We start from the raw sequence: 22,836 nt of genomic DNA on the forward strand, positions 1-22,836 counted from the left end.
CCTTGCTGTCCTGTTCCTGCTGTCACTGGTTAGGGTTCCAGCTTTATGTTGCTGGCTGTGACACCCTGGTGTCCTGTTTCTTTGCCTCTGCTTGTGTGACTTCACACTGCAGGCCTGGAGCTGTTGGAGAGATTCTCATTCCTGGCAGCTGCTGGAGCTGCTGCCCCAATGGTGTCAGAGAGTCCCTCTCAAAGAGACCTGGTGGTAATAGAGCTCTGGAGGCCTCTGGGTGTAAAGGTGGCTGCTCCCTGTCCAGGAAGCTGGGGCTGAGAATCATCTCTCCAGATGGTGTGTCCTCATGGAGGAGCTGTGTCACCAGGTCCAGGAGTTGCACAAGGATGTAAGAAGTTTGTGTGGCATTCGTGGGAATGAGAAACCTCATCAAGTTCAACAAGTCCGGGTGCAAGGTGCTGCTTCTGGGTCAGGGCAGTCCCAGGTAGGAGTACAGACTGGGAGAAGAAGTCATTGAGGACAGCCCTGCAGAGAAGGACTTGGGAGTTCTGGTGGATAAGAAGAGGGATGTGAGCTGGCAATGTGTGCTCACAGCCCAGAGAGGATAACTGTGTCCTGGGCTGCTTCAAAACAGGAATGGGCAGCAGGTCAAGGGATGTCATTCTCCTCCCACAGGTTGCCCAGAGAAGCTGTGGCTGCCTCATTCCTGGAAGTGTTCCAGGCCAGGTTGGACAGGGCTTGGAGCAAGCTGGGATAGTGGAAGGTGTCCCTGCCCATGGCAGGGGGTTGAAACTGGATGGACTTTGAGGTCCCTTCCAACGCAAACCATTCTGGGATTCTATGCAATAGGATGTTTTCAGAGAGCTTAGCGACCCAGAAATCTGAATTCCCTGCTCTACATCAGGGATCCCAGTGGGCTCTGCACCACATCTCACAAGAAGTCAGAAGTGAATAAAAGAGGGAGACTGGAAAGTGGTCACTGTCTATACAAGGAGGAATATTCCTGTCCCTCCTGAAGACTTGACGTTAATAATAAGCGGTGAGTGATTGCAGTGAGTGACTCCCTGCTGCAGGGGACAGGCACATCCATCTGCCCCCCTGACGGGTTGTCCCAAGGAGTTTGTTGCCTGCCAGGGACTGGAATCGGAGATGTCACGGAAAGACTGCCAAGAGAGCTTAAAGGTCAAGATAAAGTTCATGAGATTACTGATTACTGTTGTGTTTTTTACCCTTTCTTAAATATGATTGATTCTGTGACAGTACCGGTTGGTTCAGTGATGGGCTCAGCCACATCCTGTGATGGGACATGTGGAGCTGGCTGGAAAGGGCCTGGGGCAGCCCTGACCTCCTCCAGTAGAAGCTCTGTTAGAACCTGACACTAATTAGTGATTTTCTTATCTTTGTTCTTAGCCTGTAACCTGCTCCTTAGGAGCTTTATGCTTTGTTTTGTAAGGTACATCTGGAAAGCCCAGTGAATCCAAAGCTTGTGCAGAGGGTGTGGGTAGTGTCTTGCTTGTTGATGGGTGGGTAGGTTGTTTTTAGATGCTCCTAAGGAATCTGTTCTGGTGGAAGTTTGCAGATGTAATGAGGCGCTTTGTTCCAAAATATGCTGTGAAAAATAGTTTGAGCTTCTTTCTGCGTGAAATCTGTCCTGAAGTTGGGTATACTTGGATAGCTCTTTCCCTAAGTGCAGAGCAGACTTTTTTGTAAACTGCTGGCATATAAATTTGGGATTTCTGAGTTCAGCATTTTTACATTGTCCTTGCAAGGTGAAGGGTAGTTCTCTGTGGAAGTGTGACATTGGGGCACCAGCAGTGGCCTACTTTAAACAAAAGTTTGAAAGGATATAAGATTTTGTGACAATTCATGAGGCATTTATGCTAAAAGTAGCAGAAAATGCTCTTACGTGAGAATAGAGTGGATTCAGGAATATGATAGAAAAGACCTGGGCATTTTGAATGACAGAAATCATGGACTCATAGCGTGTTAAGGGGTTGGAAGAGACCTTAAAGATCATCTCATCCCAACCTCCTGCCGTGTGCAGGGACTTCTCCCACTAGACCAGGTTGCTTAAGGCCTTATCCAGCCTATCCAAATATTTGCAAGTAATGGCACAGTTACTTCTAAAACTCTTTTTTTGGTACTGTTATATTTAATCTAGTGTTTGTACTGCTGAGTAAGGTTCGTTGAATTTGGATTTGGAGACCCTTAGGAAAAATGTGGATATTTTAGAGATGCCTAATGGATATTGTAACCTCTCAGCCTTGCAGGGGATTGGCAGAATGAATCCATGTGGACGAAACTGTGTCGTTCTGCTTTGAGTCTTTCGTGCGTCTGTGTGGTTTTGGTTTGCTTGGGGTTTTTTGGGGAGTGTTTTTCGGGGTTCTTTTGTGCCTCTGTCTGCTGAGAAGGTATCCACAGTGGTACAGGGCAGAGAAATGCACAAAATAACCTTTTGGTTAAAGGGTAAGATTCCACTGAAGTAAATAGAATAGAATTACCCCTCATTCTGCTAAACTGTGTAGGTCTGGACCTGCGATCAGGGAATATGGGGTGGTCTCAGCAAGGAGAATTGGCCACCCAAGGGCTGGTCCAAACCAATTAGAGCCATAGAAACCTGTTAAAGGCATATTTAGCTCAGTGAATTGAGTTTTAAAGATGATTAATTTAGCGCTTAAGTCACCTGCTGTGGGGTTTTCCTTGTTAGCAGAGTTCTAAAGAAGTTGCTGTATTTATTTATTTGCTGGATATTTAGAAGTCAGCTGTAGGTTTGTTCTACTATTTTAAGAAGCCATTTCATACCCCATGGAGAGATGTGCAGGAACAATTATCACTGTGCATTTTGTGCTGTGGGGCAGGGGGCCTTCTTCCCTCTGTAGTGTCATGTATGAGATTTTTGGTTTCCTGGTGACATTTTACTTGTTGCTATTTACCAATCAAAAGGCCAGTCCTATGCTGGAGTACACAGATGCAGAGATACACAAAGATACACTTGTAATCACAGATTTGCAACTGAGTTTATTTCTGTTGTGTTCCAAGAGCTGCCAGGAAACAGGAGAAGGAAACTTTAAGAATTAGAGTGCGTCGTTATCCCGTGCTGCTGGATCACTAACAAACTATTCCTGGTGAACTGGTGAGGAATTTCTGTGAGGCAGGGCATGTGATGGTCACTTTATGAGCTGTCACAGCAAAAACAAATCCACCCTCTGCATGCCAAAGTGAGTCAAGTGCACCTCTCCAGCCAGGATCCCTGCCATCAGGGTGATGAAATGATTGTTGGCAATCCTAATCTGTCACATTGGGGTTATAATAATAATAATAACAATAATAACAATAATAATAATCAGGATGTTTTTTAGCAAGCTAATGTTGTGTTCTTGAGAAAGGTGTGATTCTTCGTGCTGGTTTTGACTGGCTTTCTCTAAAGTGGGGTGGGTTGGCTCTCTCCTGGTGTTCAGGCTGATCTCTTCCATAGAGGCAGTCTGGGTTTCTGCCTCTGCTGTTTGTCCTGAAACTCCCTTTTCATGTCAGTTCTGCATCTTGCAGTCCTTTCTACCCATCTTTGCATGTGCAGGAGCAATCCAGCGAGACCTCAGCCTCACAAAACCAGGGCACGATGTCTCCAGAGCTCTGGGAGTGCTGCTCTACTATATTTGGAACCAGCTCTATTGCTTCTATAATAGGAAGGCTTCTGGAAGCTTTCTCCTTCCTCTCGCCCCAAGAAAGTAGCCTTTCAGCTGAGCTTTCATTAATTCACAATCTGCATGGCAAAACAAGTGTAGTTTTATCAGCTAAATAATTCAGACATGGCTCATGGGTCATGTGGCCTCGAGTGTGGTGTGTTCAGGGAGGATTTTTGCCCATGCCCCGTGAGCTGAGGGTGCAGCAGCCACAGCCCCACTTGGGGGGTCTTTGCTACCCCCAGTTTGTCATTCAGGGCACGCGACAGTGACAAGGGGTGCCAAGGCAGCTTTCTAGAAAGCAGAGTGATGTGTGAGGCCCGTGTGTTTGTCACCAGAGCTGCAGCAGCACTGCCCAGTGAGGGATTTACTAGTTTTGTTTTCGTCTTGGATCAAGCAGAACAAATCTAATGAGCCAGTTCTTAACTTCTTCCCAGCTGAGCAGTGAGTGATGTCCTTACCCAAATTGTGCAAGGCAGCTGAAGCCTTTCAGGAATAGCTGAACAAGGGAAACATTTGTAATATTATATTTTCCCAATACTCACTCAGGGCTAAGAGGGTGCAGTAGAGCTTGTCTTTCCTTTATTTTCTTTTTCCCTTCTGAGATTTTCCTTTTGAGCGGACAACTTAGTCCTTCCAACACTTACCCCACTCTAAGAAAGCATGTGAGCCATGAATGTGGAGCCTTTCATTCTTTATTGACATGATCTTGGAAGGAAAACAGGTTCTCCCTGTAGTGCTTCATTGGAATGAGCATTTCACATGCTTATCAGTACAGCAAGGAGTGCTGTTTGACAGCAGTGAGGAGTCAAATGTTGCCTTGGAGCCCTACATGCTCATTTCCCTGCTGACACACTCTGGCTTTTCCCCACTGTGCATTCAGAAGTGTTCCTTTCCACTGACTTGAAAGAAGCTAAAACCCACTTTGTAGCAGCTGCATTTTCCAGCATGATTCCAGGTGTGGATTGGAGATGGCTGAGTCCAATCTGAGTTTCTGAGAACCTTGTCCTGCTGGGCTTTGTGAGTTCCTGCCAGGTCAGGGGTAAGTAGGTTCAGGGAGCTGACTACTTTTGGGTTAATTCTGACCTAGTGCAGCTCCTTGAGAGGCTTCAGGTGAGAAATCAGGCAGGGAGGCAGTGCTGATAAAGGGGAAGGTGTGAAAGACTAAACAGGCCCAGGTCCTGGAGTCTTTCCTCATAAGAGAGATGCTCCAGACCCCTCATCATCTTTGTGGCCTCTGATTACATGGGAATCTTCAGTTTTCATTTAAGTTGCTGCTCTGTCTGGTGTGATCCAAGGATGGGAGCTTGGAGGAGCTTTGAGAAGGAAGGTCTGGAGTGAATTTGGTGGGGAAGTGAGCAAAGGGCAGTGGTAACCAGGTCCTGCTGCTTTGCCTACTCTGGTTCCTGGTGCCTAACAGAAGTGCCATCAGCTGGTTTTGGTGTGGGAGTAGACAAAGGAAGCTCCCCCACATTAATTCCAGATGGAGCCGCTGTGGCAGTTTCATTGCCTTTAGATCAGATAATACCAGATCTGACTGACCATCAAACAGAGAGGAAGCTGAGCACACAAGGTTTCACAAGGCAAACGGTGCCTGTGGTGGCTCCTCCGGGGTTAAAAAGTAGTTCCTTAAGGTGTTTTAAATAGGTAGAGATTACCTGAAGAATGGTTAAAAAGAGATGGTTGTGTTCCTATAGGTGTCTAAGAGGCTGAGGACCTGGTGTGTCATCTCACTGTCAGACATGGGCTGGGAGCTGCTGTGGATTGTTCCCAGTGGGAATGTTGGGATGAGGGAAACTTTGCCAAAGCCTCTTGCTTAGGAGAATCTGGTGCTGTTATAGGTGTCCTGCGGGGGTTATGGGGAGGGAGGGATGACTAGGCTGGGGAATGGCAGAATTTCACATCGGGTGCATTATTCTTTTGGAGACAAGGATCACGGAACAACCTAAGCTTGAGCTCACTGGTGGGGGAATGGACATGGAACCTGGTTCTTGCAAGAAAACAAATACCCTTATCTTATTATAAAGCCTCAGCACTGACTTTTTCCACACTAATGACTGTTTTTGGTATTAACTCCTCTGAGCTCTGCTCTGAAACACTTGCTGCTGCTTCCTTCTGCATCCTGAGTGCGCTGACGCTCTTTGCCCAGCTAATCCAGTGTGACACCCCTGTGGAGCATCCCAAAGCTTGCCCTGCATGGAGGTGGGGTGGTCAAATGTGTTTTGACACATGTTTTTACCAACAGGGTGATTGTTGCTGAGATCCAGTCCCGAGGCCATGGCCTCCTTTCAAGAAAGTAAATTTTCTGAGAGGATGTGCCCACCCTTTGAACTGGTTTGTTGATCAGTTACTGTTGCTACAGCTAAAACACACTTGCCCTTGCACTTATCAAAATATCAAAAGCTGTAGTGAATTGCTACACGGATGAGGAGACCTTGACTGCGGTCTGGTTGAGTTGATACATTTGTTTTCCTAAGCTGCAGCAGTGTTCAAACCTGGTGATAAGACGGGGAATTTTGTGGGACCGTTCCCTGAGCTGCCGTCCGCGGCTGAGAGGATGTGATGCTTTCTGCTGCCAAAACCCGAGTCCTTCCCACATCTTCTGCAGAAGGGCATATGTTTGGGGGTGGTTTCAGAGAGGGAGAAGAACACGATTAGAGTTTTAACTTCCTCTTCTGTTTTGTTTCTCTGTGCATCTGTATTTCAGTTTTTCGGGCTGTACCCGACTCTGTGCAAAACTTAACAAATCGGCTGCAGCTCCTTCTGCTAAGGATCAGCCTTGGTACAGAAACAGTGGTAGTTAAAAGGCAGTAAGTATATCTGCTAGCTTAAATGCTGGGGGTTTTTTTCTCTTTTCCTTTTTTTTTTTTTAATTCACAAGCACAGCTTTTTACTCCTCACACAGTAGGAATTTGTCAGGAGCTTGCTGGCATTAATAGTCTATTTCAGCTCTTTTCTATAGCCCAGCAGCTACAGAGGGGGGGAAAAAGCATGCTTTGTATGGAGCTGTGGTTGGGTCTGTGCTGCAGTGCCCATCTGAACTTGGCTGTGTTTATTTTGTCAGCTTTTGCTTCCCTCTAGTAGTTGCTGGTCCCTTCCTAAACTCACGAAATCCCACCATACAATGCCTATGCTTGGATCAGGGTTGTGGCTGCTCCTGCCCTGAACCACTTCTCTTGATGGTTTTGCTTCTCGAGCTCTTTATTGCAAACAAGATATCTTTGGGTTTCAATTCTTTGTCTGGCTTTTTATCTTCTCAATTGATCTCCAGAGGAGTGGGACTAGGACAAAACATGTGGTATTCCTAACCAGGGATCCATGGAGAGGGTTTAAGCTATTGGAAAAGTGAGTGGCATTCTTGAAATGGTGTGGTTGCGTTTATTTGGGTGTGGATATAATCATGGTTCTGTGATACAGTTCCTGCTGAGTTTGAAATGCTAGTGTCAGTAAAGCCAGAAGGAGAGCCAGACAAAAGCTTGGAGAAAAGTCAGAATTTCAGTGCCTCTTACTGATGGTTCATGGGAAAGTAACGGTTTTGTGTTTGATTTTCCTAAAGCACTGGGCATATGCTTTTTCTTCTCTGTGAATTACTGTTTGTGAATATATATATCTTTACAGCATCAGAACATCAGAAACAGCTGGTTTTTGTGCCTAGGTTTCACTTGTAGAGGTAGGTCCTTGTTACAGACTCTGGGTAGTCTGATGAAAACGGTGTTTAACTACAAAGCTTCGATTTCTGCTGTTGCTGATCACAGCAGCCTAACTCCTGGTCTTCCTGGATCCCTGGAGCAGGGGACGTGCTCTCCTCCTCCTGCTCTGCCTCTGCCATGCCTGTGTCTCCTCCACCCCACACGTTTCTTAGCCTTGTGTAGAGCTCAGCAGAGATTTCTTCATGAAGACTGGAATGTGTTTATATAATACTTTATATATTATTTTAGGCTCCTGCTACTCAAGTGTAGGCAAACGCTTAACCTCTTATTCACCACCATTAGACGAACCATGAAATTGCTGTAGCAGACATCAAGTCAGGTGCATCTAAACCAGCTTCTGTTTTTCCTGCCTGGAAGGTTCATCCTTCATCATTTTCCTGGCAAGTGTGGCTACCAAGAGCAGGTTTTCCAGGCCAGGAGTGTTTAGTGGGAGCATTGATTGTGATCCACACCGGTCAAGCAGTGCTGTGCTGAGCTGGGTATAGTGGGGGCTCTTCTGTGTGGGAGGTGTCGGGAAGGGGGTGATGTGAGAGGCTCCATCTCTGCAAAAGCAGGGGTAGGCAGCAGTAGGAACACCAGGCAAAGCTGCTGAAAAGGAGAGAACAACCTGCTGCACTAAATCACAGACCTCCTGGGGGCACAGCTCCATAGTTAGCATCCTCAAATGGTATTCCTTTATTACAGCATCATTGTGCATGGTCCTCTAGAGAGGAAGCAAACAGTCTCTAAAACAATCTGCTGGCAGCTCAGGCTGGAGTATTTGAGGTTTTCCAGGGCTCTTTTGCTGTGTCACTCTTCCCTTTAATGTTCCAGCTCGAAGGTTGTTGTTCTTTCTCCATCAAAGTGCGTTAAAGAGCCGGTAAGAGTGTCTGCTCCAAGGACAAGGTGTAGAAGGCAGCAACCCAGGGAGAAAAAGAGATCCTGCAGAACAGCTTTGTTTTGGTGTAATCTGTCTTATCTGCATGTGATGCAAAGACAGGGCAGTTTTCACAAGACTTGGAGGCTGCGTGGTGACATGTTTTCTGTCCTTTTATGAAATCCACCACGTTATTTTGATTAGAGCGCTAACGTAACTCCTGGCAGCCTCAAATCTCACTGCTAGCAGCTACTTCCCTCCAAAGCCTGATGTGGTGCTAACAAGCAGAGAGATCTTGTTCGTCCTGTTTACATGGAGCTGGGAAGACAGCGTGTTCCGTGGGAGGTGCCAAGGTAGTGCTGCAGTCGGATATAAGGTGAAAAAACTCTGTGTGTGCAGACCGGCTGTGGTGGGGCGTGTTAATTTGTGTTTAGTGGTGTTCAGGAACTCCAGCTGCAATACTGGCATGATGATGTTCTTTTATATCTGAATACATATCTTTTGTATCTATGCATGCATAGCATGTTTGTGTTTGTATATATTTATATTTTTATATATATCTATTCTCTCTCATGGGAAAGTCCGTGTCCTGATCATCTGTGCCTGTGGTCTTCTCACGTAGCTCTCTGTTGTTCAGTTTTTAGGTGGCAGAGACACGGTGAAGCTGCGTGTGGGGCAGGCAGAGCTGATGGGGGAGCCTGGGGTGTAGCCCAGGATGGACTGGCTGTGACGAGGTGCCTTAGCTGGAGAGGTCGTTACCATGAAGAGTTCCTGCAGAGCTGGCCTCCACAGGGAACCGCTGAACTCCACATCCTCCACCTTCCATCAAGTCAAACGGTATGAACAGACTGGCTGCTCTGCCTGCAGCTGAGTGTCCAGCACCGATTTTAGCCTTCTCCTTGTCCTCTCCTATTGTCTTGTGCTGTCGCTCAAATGTTTGCTCTAAATTCTGACTTTTGGGTAGTGTTCAAGGGAAGCGTTATAATGGCTTAAGGGCAGAAATGTTCTTTGACGTTTTTATTTGATAATGACAACTGCAGATTCACTACAGCTGGTAGTGTACTTGGAGAAATCCTTGGGTTTTCTAGCAACAGCTATAAATTAGTTTGGGAAACATGACTTTGAAGTAAAACTTAATTGGCGAAAGGCTCGTCAGAGTAGGCATTAAAACATGCAGGCAGCTTAAAGCAAGTGGAAATGCTGGCAGTCATTGTTGTGGTTTGTCTTACTGTGGACTAAGTAATTAGATTAGTTTAAGCTCAGATTTTGCATTGCTCACTCTCCTGTGTCTCTTATTAAGGAGAAATGCACAACTGATTTCAAACACTTGTGCTTATGTGACAATTAAGTGAACGCCTCTCACTGTGTCTCCTTATAGGAACGCCGTGCAGAACAACTTGTCCTCATGCAAATGCAAGGACATGCCAGTTTGTTTGAGTTCAAGCTACTTCAAAATATATGTGCATTTTTTTTTTTTTTAAATTCTTTTTCTGAAACCAAGGCTCTTAAACTTCCTCAGTCTGGAGGAAGAGCGCCAGCTTTTTGGTTTCCAAAGGCTGTGTGGGTTTAAAGCAAACTTTTAACCTTTGTTCTTTGTGGTTGTGTAGACAGCATATACTTGCTATGTTAGTCTCATGGTAATTTAGTGCTGGAAAAGACTTCCTGGGTCACCCAGCTCCTTGCTTTCTCAAGCAGGATCTCATAATCCCTTTTGTGAACTTAGTCCAGCCTAAAAACATTTACATCTTTTCTTGCATCTTTTCTTCTCTCCTCCTGTAGATTAAGCCATTACTGAAGATGACAGATCTTGCTGTGCAGTTAGGAACCTTTTAATTCCCAGGCTGAACATTCATGACAGTTTATAGACTCATTTAAGTTTCTGTTCCTTTTATTTTCCTTTTACCTAAGGACAGCTGCTTATTTTCAGCGGTTTACCTCTTCTTCTGCATTCTGTAAAATGGGGTTGTAACCCTCACCGGTGGTTTTGTTGTGCTAAGTGACCCAAGTGTTCTCCAGTAGCTTCTTGAGAAGCAATTGCTGTTGTTCTCAGGGTGATGCCCCTCACAGAATATTCTCAGTCCTGGCTAAAAGTGTGTGCTGTGCTCTGGAGCTGGTCTGGCTGGAGGGCTTGTCACTGCTGTCACAGCATCACCTCCACGTTCCTGTTTCATGGATGTCTCTATGGTGGCCAGTTCACCTCAGTTACTTCCAAAATGTATAGATGTTCCTTTTGCTGGTGCATCACTGCATTTCAAAACCCTCCTCAGTTTCTTTTACTTGGAGCTTTGTGCCTCTGCTGTTTTGGAACTGCCTCTATTTCTGTGGGTGCAGAATTAGTGCTGAGGTCATTCCTAACAAAATCAGATGTTCCCAGGGCTGATTCTTGAGGCATGTCTTTGGTTTCCAGGCTGGTATTTTCTTATTCAGCATCACCTGGGGCTGTCTGCTGCTAAGACAGCTCCTTTGTCTGTTTTCCCATTTCTCTGCCAATCTGTCTTAACCAGTAAATCTCTTTGTGCTCTCTGAAGTCCATGTGAGTAAGATATAGTAGATTGGTTTAAAAAGATGGGTTGTTTTGGGAACCTTGAGGTTAGTCTGGCATATTGAACTATTCCCTCTTCCCCCTTTTTCTCTGTGTCACATTAATCCTCTTTGCTTGCAAAGCACCTTTATACTGGAGTCAGAATACGAGCACTGGAGAGGCTGCAATCATTCTCCGTCTCTTTCTCCCCTGCAGTGCCCCCTCCAATGTGCCACATGTTTATTACCTCCTATTGTTGCCTTTCAAGAGGTTTATAAATCCTGTTTCTTGGCCTGCAGTGCATGAGCCTATCTGGTTTGGATTCTAAAACTGGGATGAGCCAATCCTCACAATTTTTATGAAGCTCTCTAATCCTCCCCCTGCCAATGCTCTTGTTCAGATTAATGCCTGGGCTTTTGCCCTCATCATCACCCTTACCTCCCCTCTTTAAAAATGGTGCAAAGTCAAATTTGGTATTTTGTGTTGTACTCTTGATCTCTGCCCTGCCCTTGCTTGCAGCCCTGTTTCTCTTTTTTCTCACAAACTAAAAAAGCCTTTCACTTTTCCTTTGTTGTTAAATATCTCTGCAGTGACTTAATGCTGCACCAGTTCTCATGTTTATTCCTAGACTTTTTGATCTCTAAGAAAGAAGTTTCCAAGTGATGTGACCCAAAACTTGTGTCTGCTTCTGGTATCCTTCACGAAGAAGGATCACATCCAGTTGGAGTTTCTTTGGATCTTGTTTGGGATGTGTTCTTAATAATGAAAACACCTTTTGACTCCTGGAGAATGCTGTGTGCAGTGAAGTCCTCCACACGCCAGCTGACTTCATGAACCAGTTTCTTTCAGTCTTGAGTTTCAAAAGAGCAGCCTGATAACTTGCCTTCAGCTCTACTTTTGCTTATTTTTTATTTTGAATGCTGAGTCTGTTACTGATCGTGTGGTCCAAGGTTAATTTCTGCAACCTTTCATGTGTTCTCATTACATATGCACAAAAATGAAGGCTATAAATAGCATCACTCTCTGTTGGTTCATTAACAGAAGAAATTTGTTGTGCTGTGATATGGCGAGAGGTCTCGCTCCTCTTGCACTTCATAAATCAGAAAACAAATTAATAAAGGTAAAACATTTCCAGAAGGACATGTGTCAGTTACCTGGGCTGCTCTGGGCAGCTTTCAGCAGAAGCCCTATAAAACCACCAGTTTTCATCTTGCTGTTCTGCTGTGATTTCCTCTCATCCTGTCCCATGACAGGCGCGTGTGCCATCCCATCATCTCTGAGGTACACGTTTCTGGAGCAGCTGATAACCTTGAATTCCAAATCTTTCAGTTTATTTTGTTCCCTTCTGCTTTGTCATCTCTCTGTCATGTCTGGCATGGCTGGGAAGCAGGGCTTTGAGCTTCCTGAGGCTCAGCGAAGAATTGCTGCTGCATCACTCCCTTCATGGTAAGTGCTTCTGTACAAAAGCCTGGCGAAGCAGTGGCACTTCTTCCTGTACAAAATTTAGAAAGTAGCCAAGGCAACTGTGCTTTACTGAAGGGGGTGTGTGTGTTTAGTGTAAAATGTGTTCAAAACATTAATGGGTGGGAGCCTCAAAGTGGAGTGGTCTGTGTTGGGCTTGGGGGTGCACTCTGTCACCCGAAACCTCTGTGTGCTGGAGGTGATGGGCTTTGTGGGGTGGCTTTCCTGGCTGTGCTGTGTGCAGCTGTATTTGGGTGTTGTCTCCCCCAGAGTCAGGTTATCTGAGCACCTGACACAGGCGAACAAGCTGGGGAGGGATCCAGAGCTGGGAGTTTGGTTCTTATGTTGCATTTAGCTCCTCTGCTCTTCTGGGCCAGCTCTGCCCCACGTTTTTGGCATTCTTCCACTTCCCCCAGGCTGGCCACTGGAGCAGAGAGCTCTCCTTCAGCAGCCACATGCCTTCTGTTTGCCTTCAAATCCCACTCTAATCCTCGCTGGCTCTCCCTTTTCTGCAAGAGGCATTTTGGAGATGTTGGGAGGTGGGTCAGGAGTAATTGCCGCTCCAAGGGGAGTGGGTTTTCAGGAAATCAGATGCTTCCACGGCTGCCAGAGTCAAACCCACCCCTGCTCTGGAGCATGGTGCTTCCCAGCCCTCCTTTCTCCGAGCTTGGACCCTTGCCATGCTCCAGAACAAACTCTATGAGTAGCAGAGCGCCTTCCATCCCGGGACTTTCCCGCCCCGGCAGAATCCGTGGAATGCCTTTGAAGCAGCTCTCTGTCTGCTTTGCCTTGCCCTGGCAGTGCAAAGGAGATGGAAATGGTACTGGAGATCGAGCCCAGAGGACCCACCAAGCCCTTCCAGAAATAACAAGTGGTTGACCGTGGTTCACTCCCACTCAGTGCTCAGTCCTTGCTAATTGTCAGTGGCCTTTATGGCGGAGGAAAGCTCTGTGGACGGAGAACTGGGATGCCAGGGGGGAGAAATGCTTTGCCAGAGGTGTGGGGTTTTTATTGTTGTTGATTTCTTTTTTCCCTTTTTTTTTTTTTGGCCCCTGCCTTGTGTTAGAATGTCCTGAGGGGTTTTTCAGAGCTGTAGTTGGCACTGGGTGTGCAGTCAGCAATGCGAGGAGCTTTTGTCGACTGGAGTTGGTGTTTACAAGGAGAAATCCATAGGAAACTTGGGGGTTTTGATGGAAATTTTCACCCTAATAAAACCTTCCGGTGCTTTGCCCAGAAAACTTGCAGTGTGAATATGCTGCTTGTGAAGATTATGCTTTTTTGTTGTTGTTGTTCTTGCTGGCCAGATGAAATCTTTTGGCTGCACAGGGCATCAGCAGAGTCCCTGACCTGGGAGCTGCAAGGGGAATTAAGGGCTCTCTGTGGACCTTACAAAGGAATTGTGAAAATGGAGTCTTTTCTAACAGTTTTTCCTCCAACTTTGGAGTTTCCACTAAAGCAAATATATTCTTGTTTAAGGCTGCTGTGATTTAGAACATGCATAGATACAAAAGGATGCTGGAAGATTCTGGCCAGCTTGGCCAACCAAGCTGGCCAGAATCTTCCAGCACCATTCCAAAACATGGAATGATTTGGGTTGGAAAAGACTTCAGAGCCCATCTCATTCCAACCCATTGCCATGGGCAGGGACACCTCCCACTAGACCAGGTTCTTCCAAGCCCCATCCAGCCTGGTTTTGGACACTTTCGGGGATGGGGAGTCCACCAGTGGGTTATGGGTCTTCCCTTGGGTGGGGAGAGGAGGGGGGGGTGTGAGTGTCTGAGCTCATATAAAGGAATATATTTCTGTATCAACAATGTGTAGTAACCAACTTGATAAAACTACAGTGGAAACAAGCTGTAGTTACGACTTGTGAAAACAGCAGTGTCATTCCAGCAGTGCAAGTATCCTGTTTTTCAGACACGGCTGATTAGAAATAGAAAAACTGGCCCCTTTATTTCATCAGCTTAAGGATGGAATAACAGTATAAAGGCAGCACTGCTCGTTGTTTCAGTGCTGATCATTCCTGGCAGAATTCTCTCCTATCAGCAATTTAAAACCGCACATTTGGGATTGAAAACCTTTTATGTTTGCTCCCATGGACTTCTGAAGAGTCGTTGTCTCTAAAGATAAAATTAGAGAGCTTGATAACTTAAAGGGTGGAGGAAAGCAAACAGAATTATTCTGGAATGAAGTTTCATAGGGAATATGTGACTTCACCTTTTCACAACTATTTTTGGTGGCTTTAAATATTTAAAAGCTTACCTGCAGCTGCCACAGCTCTCTGCTTGCCAGCACTGAGAAACAGGGGAGTCTGTGGGTGGGGACTGGGCTCTGGTTCATCTTCAAAGCAATTTCTGCTGGGAAGCCTTGTTCTAATTCTAGGAGCTAGAGATGAAATGTGCTGCTGACGTGCAGGGAAGAAGCTGTGATTGCCTAAAAGTTCATTCTCAATGTCCACAGCAAAGGGTGTGTGAGGTGGGGGCTCGTTTTTTTCAAGTGACGCTTTCAGGTAAGGCCCACTGCTAAGATGACTTTTAAAATGAAAGTTCTCTTCCCTGCTGCTGGAAAACTCTGAGGCAGGTGGCAGCTGGTCTCGTGGAGTTTGCAGTGCTCTTTACAGCTGTCTGAAGTTATTAGATGAAGGTTTTCTTTAAATCTGGATCCATTAAAACATGTGCAATGAACTGAATGCTGAATTCAAATGAGGCAATTATTCTGGCAGTAAAACTTCTGACTAAGGCATAATTTTGTTATGTAAATTATAACTTCTCAACCTGAAATGGTATTGTTGGCTGAGCCAGGGACTAACTGAAACACAGGAGGAAATATAACCTTAAACAAGAAATCTGTAATAGGTAAGGCAGAACTTTACCCATTGTCTTTCTCCATAGAGCAGGAGCAGCTGAACCAACTCTGCTGGCTGAACATGTCCCCTGAGCCTGTTGGGGTAACCAGTTTGGTTCTGTTTTTATTCATACAATACCTGGTCTCACCTTCATTTGCAGCTTCTCTTAATGAAGGGTGTCGAGCTGATTGTCCTGCTGGATTCCTGAAAACTGCTTGACGAAAGCCTTCTAAAAACAAGCTCAGCTCATCTTTCAAACACCTTGGCATGAGAACTCATGAATGAAATTTGATCTTCTGCTCCTGGCTCAGGAGATTTCAGCATGCAAAGTCGTGTTTTTAATTGCATTCACCTCTTCTCCCCAGGGTATGGTGGCGAGCAGCCACTGGAGCTTTTCTCTCTAGTCTGGGAAATGTCCTTCTGGAAGGGAAGGCTGCAGGCACTGTTCTCTGCAGCAGTTTGCTGCAGTGCTTCACCTGCTGCTCTTCTGGGCTGGGCTTTGGCCAGGGCACATCAGTGGCCTGACCCTGCTTTGCTGTGAAGTACAACCACAATGCGGCAGATCCTTTGAAAAATGAGGCCAAAGCAAACTCCAGCAGTCCTGATTTCCCATTTTTCTCTTCGTGCATCCATTTCAACGCCCCAAAGTTCTATTTTTATGAGATTATTTTAGTTTTTAGCATCCAACTGAGGAGGCAAACAAGTAGCTCAGTTGCGTTTTGCAGAGGAGACTAAATTGGGAGGTGACCCAATTCCAACGAGCTGGAATTGGCAGGGGGAGAGAATTAACCCAGGGACTGGGTAGGTGTGTCTGCAGCACTGACATCTCTTACCCCCACAGTCTCTAGGTGAGATGCAGGTGGTTTTGGCACTGTCTGGTTGCAAGAGCCAGGTGATGGTCTCCCTTAAAAATCCAGAGGGAAGGAATCTGCCTTTCCAGTGGCTGCTTCCTGGCCTTCAAAGCACTTCTTGGACCAGAGGAGTGTAGAAAGGTGAACTAAGCCCTTCCTCTTGCTGCACCTCCCCAAAATCTCTGTGCTTGCCCTCCCTTCTTGTCATTAGGGCCAGAAGGAGGGACCAAATCTCCAGGGAAAGCAGTGGTTAAGCAGCATGGCTGCTCCGAGTCCTAGAGGCTTCCTCTGCTTGGGCAGCATCACTTATAAATTTGTTGGACTTTATAGACCAACAAATTGAGGTTTTTAGTTAAAAGCTGGTTTTAGGCTAGAAACGTACAAAGTTGCCATACTTAAGCAACTCTCTTGGTGTTGGCTCTCAAGGGAAGCGTGTTCAGTGCCTGAGTGTGCCTGTGTCAGCTCATAATGAACGTGGCATTGAACCTGCTGCTCTTCAACTCTCGAGCACAGATCATCCCCAAAGAGGAGGCCTTTGAGTGCAACAACTCAAAGATTACCATGGAAACGTAATCTATAGTTAGTTCTGTAATGTGCTTATGCGATACTCTTGGGAGAAGAGCCTGGAGTCTCCTGGTGGTTGCATCCTGTGTGGCAGTGCCCTGGGCTCCAGCGTTCCCGAGCTTTGAATAGAAGATGGCTGTGCAGGTGTGACAGGACAGAGGAGTCTGGGGCTGCTGCAGGAGGGCTGCTGCTGCAGTGTCAGCAGCATCCAAGGGGTCCTTCTCAGCTCTGGAATTCTTGACTGTAAAATCCCATCCTTGAGAGGGGGTGTCCTCAGCTGCATGCTATGCTGCTGTCACTTTTGGGGGCATATCTGATGTATAACATAAGGATCCTTATGGGAAAGTCACCAAACTTGCCACTATCAATATACTAAAGGAAAGGTTTCATTGCCCAGAGAAGTTGTGGCTGCTCCATCTCTGGAAGTGTCCAAGGATGGGACTTGGAGCAACCTGGGATAGTGGAAGGTGTCCCTGCCCGTGGAAGGAAGTGGAACAAAATGAGCTTTAAGGTCCCTTCCAGCCCAAACCACTCTGTGATTTCGGGTGATGCTAGGAGATTAGATATCCCCTGGGATCTCTGATTATTAGAATTACTCTTGCTTATTTCCCTTTTGAGCTTTAACCTCGCTTTATCTGCTGAAAGGAGTGTGTGTGGTAGCTGATGTCCAGATAAACCCTGTGACCTATGTGTGCCTTGCAACTGGATTGAGGAAGGAGCAGGCAGAAGGATGGCTCTCGCTCAAGAATGAACCACTAGCTATGTTTTCACAACTGATACAACTTAAACTTTAGAATTTCTCCTTGCAACTGCCTGGAAACAGATTTCTCTAATGGGAAGTTCTCTCCTACTGCAGGAAGTTCTCCAAGGGTGGATTTTGCAACCTTGGTGGCTCTTTTCCTTTCTCATGTGGTTCCTCTCGAGGTGTGGGCTGGTGCCTGCTCTGGGCCACCTTCTCTGATTCCACACAGGCATATTTTGCAACCATAACTTCTTCCCTCTCTGTTTTTCCAGGGTTTCTGGTATGCACTTAAAGCCATATCTCAAGTTACAGAAGAAAGAGCGATCCCCAGAAATAAGCCAGGATTCCCTGCGAGGCCACCAGGGACCAGCACAAGGAGAAAAATACGCCAACTGCACCAAACTGAGCGTTTTCCTAAAACCCTCCCTCGTGACTCCATCTCAAAAGCTTCTGGGGATTATTTATCCAAATACTATGTGCAATATGAACGGGAAAGGCCCAGCGGATGGTCCAAGTGCCAGGGAGAAGAAGAACGCCCTGTCTGCCACAATCCACCAGGGAGAAGAAGGGGAAGGGCCGCTGGATGTCTGGGCTGTGGTGAAACCTGGCAACACCAAGGAGAAAATCGCCTTCTTCGCAGCCCAGCAGTGCAGCAGCAACGCCCGCACGGGCTCCATGAAAATCAAGAGCACGTGGGACATCGACGGGAGAACGGCCAAACGCAGGAAAAAATCGGTGGATCTTAAAAAAGCCAAAATTCAGCTGGAAAGAATGAGGGAGGCAAACGCCAGGTGCTCCCAGCCGGAGCCTTTCGCCTGCGGCATCGAGCACTGCTCAGTGCACTTCGGCAGTGACAGCGCGGAGGGCGCGTTCCCGGGCCGCTCGCTGTCGGTCATCGAGATGGTGGCGTTCCTGGAGCAGCGGGCGAGCGCCCTGCTCGTGGACTGTGCCAAGACCTGCACGGCCGCCTCTGCCACCAGGCTCAGCGCCCAGCCCAAGGCCGCCCTGCCCGGCTCAGACCCCTTCTCCTTGGCCGCAGCGTGCGAGGCGCACGCGGAGCGGGGCCCTGGCGAGCCCCAGGGCGAGCCCGTGCGCGTGCTGGACATGGTGGCCAAGCTGGAGTCCGAGTGCCTGAGGCGGCAGAGCGAGCGGGAGGCCGGGAGCCTCTCCCGGAACAACAGCTTCCGCAGGAATGTCGGCAGGGTGCTCCTGGCCAGTGGCACCCAGCCTGAGGGAGAGGTGGAGAAGGGGGTCCCGGCTCAGGGGGACGGGCTGGAGGAGGCAGGGGTGGCAGAGGCTGGATACGGAGGCCGCTGTGGCCCTCTGGGTGACACCGAGCTGTGGGATGGCGCTGCCTCTGCCCAGCAGCCGTTTCCTTCGGGGCTGGATACCCGGGTGGGGAATGTGAATTCGGGACTTGCCCAGGCGGTGTTGGCAATGACAGCTGGCAGGAATGACACTGAAGCACAGATTGAGCCTCCCAGGGCTCTGCTGTCCCCATGTCCAGCTGCTGCCAGGCTGCCACCGGATCCCTTGCAGAGCAAGAACACGACTGTTGATTGTACGTCGAAAGAGTCTGTAATTTTCCCAAAGCATCCTGCTAGGAAGGAGCCCTTATGCATCAGTATATCAGTCACCAAGACAGAGAAAGGGTGCAGGAAGGAGAAGCACTCCAGCTCCAGTTCTGGTGAGGATTCACTCCCAGGGAGGCTGTTTTTCCTCCAGGGTGAGCAGCCTGCTGCTCACGAGCAACAGCCACAGCAGGAGAATATCCAGGAGAAGCCAGGGAAAGTAGCCCAAAATGAGGATGAGGATGCTCTGGCATCTGGTAGATCATGTGTCAGAAGCAGTGTCCCTACAGAGCCATTGGCCCCTTCTGTCCCTCCCACAGAAGGGGCTTTGCAAGTACTTGATGCTTCCTGCCTAAAGCGGCAGGTTTCGCATGACTTTCTGGAGACCAGGTTTAAAATCCAGCAGCTTTTGGAGCCTCAGCAGTACATGGCCTTCTTGCCTCACCACATCATCGTGAAAATCTTTGGATTGCTTCCCACCAGGAGCCTGGTTGCCCTAAAATGCACTTGCTACTACTTCAAATTCATCATCGAGTACTACAACATCAGGCCGGCGGACTCGCGCTGGGTCCGCGACCCCCGCTATCGGGAAGACCCTTGCAAGCAGTGCAAGAAGAAATACGTGAAGGGGGACGTGTCCCTGTGCCGGTGGCATCCCAAGCCCTACTGCCAGGCTCTGCCCTACGGGCCTGGCTACTGGATGTGCTGCCACCGCTCCCAGAAGGGCATCCCGGGCTGCAAGTTGGGTCTCCATGACAATCACTGGGTCCCTGCCTGCCACAGCTTTAACCGCGCCATCCATAAGAAAACCCGAGGAGCGGGAGCAGAGGTGGAAGAGGAATATTAGTGCACACTTTCCTGTGAGATTGTTTGGGGGAGGAGGAGGAGAAGAAGATTCTCATGCCTTGTGCTGTTTACAGTGTATATAGTTGTCGTGATGATTTTTTTTTTCTCACAGGGCTATGAAACTGCACATACTCAAACACAAGAGCCTTTACCTTTTAGATTAAAAGAGAGCTTTTAGTCCATCTCTGTAAATAACACTATAAAAACTAATTATGTACATACAGAGTCTACAGCTGGCTGAACAAGGTAACCCTACAATGCAGCTATCCCAGTGTTGCGGCTATAGGTGTGTGTGTTTTTAAGTGTCTTGTTTCAAAATCTGTATATCCTGTATAATATATGAATGTTTCTGAGAAGAAACTCTAAATAGGTAAAGGTCAACGTGTTTAAAGAAGCTGCAGACAACTTAACTGGACAACCTGAAACTTAGACTATAGAGCAGATCCATTATAGTAGTGTGGCAGTGGATTTAAAAAAAAAAAAAAAAGAGAGGAATATTATTGTATAGTCAGAATATAAAAAAAAGTTCTTGTCTACCTTACCCATGTTGTCTGGTTGGGGTTCTTTTTTTACATAAATAAAATGTGCATTCTAGATCTGCCTTACCAGACTTTCTCTTGTAAGACTTTTGCCCCAAAATAAAAATGCAGAAACTTGGTGCTGTGCTGTAGTTCAGACGTGCAGTGTGCTTTCTCTAGCAAACCTGTCCTCCTACTAACAAGGAAACAAAAAACCCCCAAATCTCTAGTACTTGGAGAACTCCCCGCTCTGTCACAGATTCCAGCTTTTCCTTTCCTTCCTGCCAGCCCTGCATGCAGCAGAGGCTCCTTTCATTGGGAATTCTGGTGCTAGGTGTGTAAAGCTTGCAAAAACAGGCACTTTCTGGTCATCCTGCTTCTTGGCTCTTGTGTGGGCACCTGACCTGTTCCCTGGATGCTCGAGGACGGAGTGTGGGTCCAGCAGGACGAGCGTGGAGGTGCCTTGGCTCTGTGATGTGCTGGAAGCTTTCCTATCTGCTCTGTATGGAATTTTTCCCTTGCAAGAAGAATCCTTGCAGTGCTTTGCCCTGCTCTGCTGCAGCCCCTGGCCTCTCGTCCCAGTGCTGTGAGTCGCTGCCTCCCAGGGGCACTGCGGAGTTTGTGTCGGATGAACGGCGATTCCTCACACTCGGAATGGGAGCGGAGCGTGGAGAATTTCCCTGGATCCATTCCTGTCCTGCCGTGCTGTGAGCCAGACCTCAGCCTCCCGTTACACCCCTCTGAGGGTGGATGGTTTGGAAGTCTGGGAATGGACCCTGGCCAGTCCAGCAGCCGCGTCCAGCTCAGTCAGGGGAGCAGCAGCCGTGTTCCAGGGAGCCAAAGGGAGCGTGGCAGCCGTGCCCTTGCCCTGGCCGTGTCCCTTCTCTCCCCCCACTTGGTGCTGTTGCTGTTTCTCTGCCCCTTCTCAGGGCACGGATGGACTCCTGGCTCTCACCATTCAGGCTGGAGCAGCCAAAATCTCTGACCTGGTGCAAGAAGAGCCGGTGCCACCTTCCCATAGGGCTCATCTTGGGCCTTCCTCTGCCCTGCCAACCCCAGGGAGCAGCTGGAAAGGGCAGGGATGGGGTGGCCCTGCACCTGGCTCATCCTGTTCTCTATCCTTTGGTGCTGGAGCAGAAAGGTGTGGAAAACTGCTGGCTGTGGGGGCCAGGCTGAGCCACCCACCTCCACCTGCCCTGGGATCACAGGGAGCGGCTCACCTGGTGTCGGAGTGTGAGGAGGACAAAAGAGGGTTTGAAGGCGGATGCTTTTGTTCTTTAACAGTGAGAGAAGGAAAATCGAGCCCTGGCAGCCTGAAATGTGGGCTTGGTGAGCTCAGGCTTTGCAGGGAGGTTTGAAGGATGTGCTGGTTTTATTTTTTGCCTTCACCTGCTCCTGCCACCCCCCGGGTGTCAGCAACCCCTCCTGGAGCTGCTCAGCCTCCCTGCACTGCAGACATGATGACAACCAGGAGGAATGAAATTAGGAATCTAAAAGAAGGGTGTGGCCGCCTTGTAATCGGCTGGGAAGAGGGAGAGGGAAATCAGGATCTCTCCTTAATCCCCGACTTCATCCTCTAACGGGGCACAGGCTTCACCCAAACTTCCATCTGCTCCCTCGGCTGCACCCGGACCAGCAGCAAAACAACTTCCAGGCTGTTGCTTTGCCAAAGCCTTCAGCATCAAAGGCCTTCAGCTTCATTTTGGTTAGGGGCAAGGGGAAAGAAGCTGCTTTCCTGCCCCCCCACCCAAGACTCTGGAAAACGTGAGGCTTGACAGCAGCGAGGAAAGTCCCTGCGAGGCTGGAGTGGAGCAGCAAAGGAAAATATTTTGTAATTAGATAAGGGGCCAGTGAGGTCATTCTATTTGGAACAGGGTGTGAGATTTTGGTCACCTTTGTTGAACAAGGGGGGAAACGAGGATAAAATAATATCATGAGGCTATTTTGTTCTTGGAGCAGGGAAATCCAGAGGACAACTTGCTATCTACCCTACCCCATCCGTGCCCTCCCCCCAGGCTGGCTGGGGAGCGTGGGCTGGTTTATACATCATTTATTACGTTGTCTGCTGGAACTGTCCCTCCTGCACAGCACTGCCGTTAAAAATTGTTTCACAGAGCAAGCTTTTGCGTCCAGAAGTGGGTTGGTTCCGAGTGTTGCCATGCTGAGCTGCCTGCAGGCTTTTTTTTCCTGTAACGTTGTAAAATGCAGATTTCTGTTTCCTTAAGGGATGGTTCAGGGAGAAGCCAAGGTCTGATGAATGTTGGGGTTTTTTTTCCTAAGAAGCAATTAAAAAAAAAAAAAATCCAGTGTTGGATTTACAAAGTTCAGTGTTTAGAACTGAGGACGAAGGACTGCACCATGTGCTTGGCTTCCCTGCCTGGGAGCATTTGGAGTGTCTGGACTGAATTTCCAGATAGGCCTGCAAAGAAGTTGTAATAACATTTCCATTGTCCATAAGCTTCCAGTTTTCATCAAGCTCTGGGGCTCTCCTGGCATGGACAGCACTGAGAAAGCTGCCTGTGGCTGAGGCTTGCGGTTGGGCTCTTGCTCCATCCTGGCTGTTTCTGCAGCAGCTTTTCCCTTTGCTGAGCCCTGTTCCCTGTGGAAAAATCCTGGGATGCTGCAGCAGAGCTCAGTTCCTTGTGTTGGACCCAGTCCTCTCCTGCAGCATCTGCCCCCTGCCAGCCCCTGGAACTCTCGGTAAGGCCACAGAGCTGCT

General features: G+C 47.9%; 1 protein-coding gene across 9 annotated transcripts in view; it reads left to right on the forward strand.

The window, feature by feature from the left end:
* Positions 1-20,269, forward strand: part of FBXO34 (F-box protein 34) — a 39,516-nt gene extending 19,247 nt beyond the window's left edge. For 3 of the 9 annotated variants that reach the window (XM_048306143.1, XM_048306145.1, XM_048306144.1), the window contains exons 3-4: positions 6,340-9,035; positions 17,455-20,269. In XM_048306143.1, the coding sequence (XP_048162100.1) occupies positions 8,959-9,035; positions 17,455-19,600 (2,223 nt within the window). In that variant the 5' untranslated portion in view covers positions 6,340-8,958 and the 3' untranslated portion in view covers positions 19,601-20,269. The remainder of the gene's footprint in view (positions 1-6,339; positions 9,036-17,454) is intronic. The other 6 variants (XM_048306142.1, XM_048306147.1, XM_048306141.1 and 3 more) reach the window with 6 other exon arrangements.
* The last annotated feature ends 2,567 nt before the right edge of the window (positions 20,270-22,836 follow it).

This window comes from Corvus hawaiiensis, chromosome 6 (assembly GCF_020740725.1).
Source record: "Corvus hawaiiensis isolate bCorHaw1 chromosome 6, bCorHaw1.pri.cur, whole genome shotgun sequence".
NCBI lineage: Eukaryota > Metazoa > Chordata > Aves > Passeriformes > Corvidae > Corvus > Corvus hawaiiensis.